This window comes from Adiantum capillus-veneris, chromosome 10 (assembly GCF_014529385.1).
Source record: "Adiantum capillus-veneris isolate H3 chromosome 10, ASM1452938v2, whole genome shotgun sequence".
Taxonomy (NCBI): Eukaryota; Viridiplantae; Streptophyta; class Polypodiopsida; order Polypodiales; family Pteridaceae; genus Adiantum; species Adiantum capillus-veneris.
Window position 1 is genome coordinate 24,350,849 of NC_140940.1, and position 5,719 is coordinate 24,356,567.

The 5,719-nt window shown below is 43.9% G+C and overlaps 1 protein-coding gene across 1 annotated transcript; it reads right to left on the reverse strand.

Annotated features, from left to right (window-relative positions):
* Positions 1–393: 393 nt before the first annotated feature.
* On the reverse strand, positions 394–5,122 carry LOC147448555 (uncharacterized). The gene is made up of 3 exons (XM_086521117.1): positions 2,054–5,122; positions 1,946–1,955; positions 394–1,840 (listed from the first exon to the last, which is right to left on the reverse strand). Exons 1-3 carry the CDS (start codon positions 2,156–2,158, stop codon positions 1,719–1,721), a joined length of 237 nt encoding a protein of 78 aa, XP_086377243.1. The 5' UTR covers positions 2,159–5,122; the 3' UTR covers positions 394–1,718.
* Between the last annotated feature and the right edge of the window lie 597 nt (positions 5,123–5,719).

A 5,719-nucleotide genomic window follows, 5' to 3' on the forward strand; every position in this document is an offset into this window, starting at 1 on the left:
TTTTAAATACTTATGTGTGTGAGATATAACATGTTTCTTTTCACTTTTATAGCTTTGTCTACAATTATGAGATTTTGTCATTTTCTTATTTACTTACATTTGCAAAGTGATATATATATTAAGAAACTTGGATGATGAGTAACCATGATATTTGCCAATAATTAGTTGTTTATCTATGCTTATTGAATTTTTGCTAAAATCCTGAGGTGTCCACCTCCGACTATGTGAGTGTAGCACGTGAGTTCACCCAAAGGGGTTTTCTATATACCAAAGAGTTTCAAAATTACATGTACAAGAGGGGTTTAAAAATAGAAAATTTTAAAAAAGTTATAGGTTTATGAAGGAAGAGGGGTCTTTTAATTCATGATGAAATGTGTGTGTAGAGGGGTTTAAGAATACCTATTGAATGCACATGCTATAGGTATTTCTGAAAGATGGACTGTCCGGGGCTAAAATGAAATCAGGAGCCATTAAAGAATTACTTGATCCATAGTAAGTGGAAAATTACCAAATGAGCTACCCTTTGCTATATAGGGATTCACAACTACCAAATGAGGATGCCAAAGAGCTAGCTACTGTATAGGACTTTATAATTTACTAGATGAACTTACTAGATGAGGACGTCCAAGAGAAGGTTGCTATATAGAAGTTTATGACTTATTAGATGAACTTACTAGATGAGGACTTCTAAGAGCGAGTAACTATATAGGAGTTTATGACTTACTAGATGAATTTAAAAAAAGATTGCTTGCTTGCTAGATTAATTAACATGAAAACTCCTATTTGCAACTAGGAATTATTGAACATGTAGTCTAACTTGCCGTCTAGTAACACGTCCAAAGCTCCTTGTTGATCTCGGCCCTCCTCTTCACCTTGGCCACCTACAGCTTGTAGTGCCCCTCCTTCCCTTATGAAACTGGAGACCCCTTCTTCACGCAGTTCCCGTCATCCTCCTCCTCATGGACCCCACCTGCCATGCATATACGACCCCATGTGCTCACCATGATATATTGCTCCTACTCATGCAACCATACAGATGGCCCTCTTTCCTAGCCCCCTTCTCCATCTAGATGGCGTTGCCACCTCAATGCAAACTGAAACCATGTTGCAAACGCAGTCATAAACATTTTTTTTCCCAAGTTAAACTTTAACTTTAAAAAGGTCTTGAGTTTCGCCTCCTTTCACACACCATCGATCGTCCACTTGAATCGATGATATTAAAAAAACTTGTGCTCATCTTCATTTTGCATTGCTTGCTTGTTGACACTCTTCACCATGATGAAGAAAACTTCTCCTCCCATCCCAAATCGACTTTGCATCACATGATGCCCTAAAAAAAACCTCCTCTTCTGTTGTCCACGGTTCTTGGCCGACAATCAAATAAAGCTCTTTACACAATAGGTCTTGGACCAAAAGCACCAGTGAACACACCGAGAGTGGCATGAATTTCATGTCACCCAATCGAAGAGTTGCTAAATAATGTCCTTCAAGCTCAAAAAAAGCTTTGAGCTCGCCGAGCTTTAGCAACCGTTCTGCATACACCATGGCACCATTTGAAGGCAAGATCCACCAACCCTTAGCACCTTCAACCATCGCAACCTGGAAACGTTTTTGATCTACCTTAGACCAATTAAGAGACGTATTTGGCATACATATCCCAACTACACCTGTTGCAATCTACTTCTAGCATATGCTCAAGCCTTCCACCATCATCTTGCTTAGTTTCGTATACCTGCTTCTAGCTTCCTGGTGGATAGACAGTATTTGGCTGCACCATCATTGCCCACCTCCCTAGCTGAGCATTCATGCTCAACCACATTATTATTTAGGTAAGATAAATCTGCATAAGAAGATGATATATAATATGTACATAAGCAAAAAGAGATATCATCAACTGCACCACCATGGAAATCCATATGCTCCCTGCACATGATGTAAACTCTACCTGGATCAAACTGGCGACATTGACTATTGTCATCCGATTATAAAGCACCCTTAGCATGATGTGCCTTTAATGCATTGGCAACCACAATTATAAAATCGCATAGCACACCTTCACAATAACTGCTAGTTGCAACCTGTATCCAACAATGGTCTTCATGCACACGATAAGCATCTCCATCCATGTGAAGGACTCCTGCATCCCAAGGAACCACATCAATATCCACTAAAGAGGTATTCATATCAGAAACTCCTTGTAAAACAACCTGCTGAAAAGAAACCCTTAAAAGCATAACCATCAACTGGTGCATACAAACCTCCTTGCATATCCTATTTTGCATAGCATACCCATCACCTGCTATCATCAACCCCAAGTCCATAGTCACCTTCTTTGATAGCTTTACCTACAGATGTTGAGCCAGATTTTCCAACCAATAATTCTCGCATGCATGTTTCTCCATCCTGCTCTTCGCATATGTCCTCGTCACATCACTCATCACAAAAGGAAGAGAGGAACTCATCACATACCTCCTCGTCAAGTAGGAGAGAACCTCCAATATTAATGACCTCCTTGCCACAAAATGACTTGGTATGTGCATATTTACCCTCATGCTGTTGTGAGGAGGTTTTCCCACCCCCTTGTCTTGGACATCATTCGCTTTTGCCTCAAAGTTCTTCACAATCTTCCAACTTTGTACCTGCTTCAATGTCAATTAGAGCCTCTGATACAAGCATGCTTGACTTGATCTCCTTTACTACAACCTGAGAACCCACGACATCTCATGTCTCCTCTTTATGTGTGTCCTTGTTTACAAGCCCTTTATCCTCGTTGATGAGATCCTCTTTCTTAGACATAGATATATAACACATAGGGGGCACCGATGAAACACAATACAGAATAGAGCTTACCCATGGAGAACTTGCAACTATTGCATGTTGGCAATCATGAACAGCTTTTACTTGTATTGTATGTTGCGGGGTTGTCGAAAAAACGACATAATCACTAGGTTTAAGCAAACCCATCTCTCAACTTCTTTTGTAACTTTCTACTCTTCGCTCTAGTGATGTATACTGCATCCTCATAGGTTTATGCACCATCAAACCACCTTTTCTCAAATCTTGGGATGTAAGCACTCCAAAAATCTCTAATTTGAAGTAGTCATTGCCTTGGAATTGTGTAGCAGCTCTAATTGCTACCAAATATCTTGAAGTTTTTTAAAAAGGTTGCAAACTCACTACTTACATCTTGCTTCAAAACCTTCAATTTTGTGTCCAATTCTGTAGGCGAATTCCTCTGTTGGAAATCTTCAATAAACCGAGCTCGAATCACCTTCCAACCCCTCGATCTAAGCTTTGGCCTTCCTTAGTCACATCACTAGTGGCATAGCCCTTGACTTGGCTTTGTCAGTCACCATCCGCATCGACAACATCCAGAGCTCCACATCTGACATCCAATCTTCAGCATCTTGCTCACCTGAGAACACTAACTCACAATCTAGCACCATGTTATTGCACCACGCAATCACTTGAGCAGTCTTCACCACAAGATGGAGAGAGGAAAATGGGAAAACACCGAGCACACAAAAATGTTGTCTCTCTATAGCCCATAGTTTTCATTGTACCCCTATCCCCTAGCAAACACACACTTAGACACCCACTTTGGAAACCGAATGCTGCCCATGCCCAACCCAACCGTCCCAGATTATATACACAAAGTCACAAAGCAAGAAACCCTTTGAAGCACCTTTGAACATAAATGAACAGTCCTAAACACTCTCATAGACTAACATACACAATATTCCCATAGAGAGCATCCACATACTCGCACCTGAGCACCTCGGATACTAGACTCCCTTGCAAGCATGAGAGTAAGAGAGAAGATGATGTATATTTAGCTAAAAAATGAGCATATGAAGATTAAAGCTGATTCACTTAACTTAAACCAGAGCATTTACAATGAATATCCTATCAAAAAATACCCCGCTTGGAATAGCATCCGGCCAATCTCTGGTGGACTACAAGTGAAAGAGCTCAACCAGCTTTCCCCCTCAGCCCCCTTCTCGTGTGGTGGATTGCGCACCCCTATTGGCAGCTTGGGACCTTGCCTGCAGCTCCCTTTCCTCCTCTGTAGCCAGCTTGCAGCTCTATTTTCTATGTTCCTTCTTCAACTCACCTACCCCAGATCCCTAAGAGTCACCTTCACCTTCAATTGCATGCTGATTTTTTCATATTGCAGCTTTCGGCTCTCCAAGTGTTGTTCGTGGTCCGCTCCCTTGGTGCAGTCTATGCTGCCATGGAACCCTCCTTTCTTCCCTATACTGGTGCCCTTTAACTCCTACACCTAGTTGCTCCAGAGCTCGTCACCTCCTTCTGCATGCTCACCTGATATGGCGGCTCTTCCATTTGCAGCACTCGGTCAACTGCATCCCCAAGCGGATCCCCCTTCTCCTCCTTTCATGCAACCATCGACCATGCCTCCGCACCACTGTAGGCTCCTCTTGGCAGCCACTCCTTTGTCCTAGCTTTCCTGCTCTCACCGGCCTTCCCAAGCTCCAGCCCACTCTCCTCTGCAGAGTTTGGTCTCCTTGCCGGCCTTCGCCTACCGCCACTTGAGGTGATCACATTCTCCAAATAGTGCTCTCAAACCCATGCTCATGACCCGGTTGTCCTTCAAAGCAAGCCCTTGGTGGCTCTCTCCTTTTGCAAGCCTCGGTCCACTTCAACTCTCCTGCCACTCTCCTCTTTCTACAGCTCTATTTGTATCAAGTGCGGACCTCGGCCCCCCTCTTTCTCCGCTCCTTTCTTGCCACCCACCGGCCCTCTCTCCCTTTTTCTCAGACCATGGTGACCTCCAACTCCTCTTATATTCGGCACCTGTAGCATCCAATATCACCCGCAAGCAGCACCCTCTATTGGTCCAGGCTGGTTCCTTCCCTCTAGAGATCACTCCTTGACAAACCAGGCAACCTCCTTCTTAAGCACTTAGCAAACAGCCTCATCCTCTCTGAAGCCGACCTATGTAGCCCTTCCAACCTGCAACTGATCTCGGCCCTCCTCTTCACCTTGGCCGCCTGCAGCTTGTAGCGCCTCTCCTTCCCTTATGCAACCGGAGACCCCTTCTTCACGCAGTTCCCGTCATCCTCCTCCTCATGGCCCCCACCTGCCGCATACGACCCCCTGTGCTTGCCACGATATACTGCTCCTGCTCATGCAACCATACAGATGGCCCTACTTTCCTGGCATGCCCCCTTCTCCATCCAGATGGCGTCGCCACCCCAATGCAAACTGCGCCACGCAGTCATAAACATTTTTTTTTTCAAGTTAAACTTTAACTTCCAAAAAGGTCTTGAGTTTGGCCTCCTTTCACACACCATCGATCGTCGACTTGAATCGATGACATTAACAAAATTTGTGCTCAGCTTCCTTTTGCACTGCTTGCCTACTGACACTCTTCACCATGGTGAAGAAAACTTCTTCTCCCACCCCAAATCGACTTTGCATCACATGATGACCTTAAAAAAACCTCCTCTTGTGTTGTCCACGGTTCTTGGCTGACAATTAGCTCTTTGCACAATAGGTCTTGGACCAAAAGCATTAATGACCACGCTGAGAGTGGTATGACTGTCATGTCACCCAATCGCAGAGTTGCTAAATAATGTCCGTCAAGCTCACAAAATGCTTTGAACTCACCGAGCTTTAGCAACCGTTTTGCATATACCATGGCACCATTTGAAGGTAAGATCCACCAACCCTTAGCACCTTCAACCATCACAACCTG

Coding starts and splice junctions, on each gene's coding strand:
- LOC147448555 (XM_086521117.1), bottom strand. CDS start 2,158: ATGTGGTTCCTTGGGATGCAGGAGTCCTTCACATGGATGGAGATGCTT.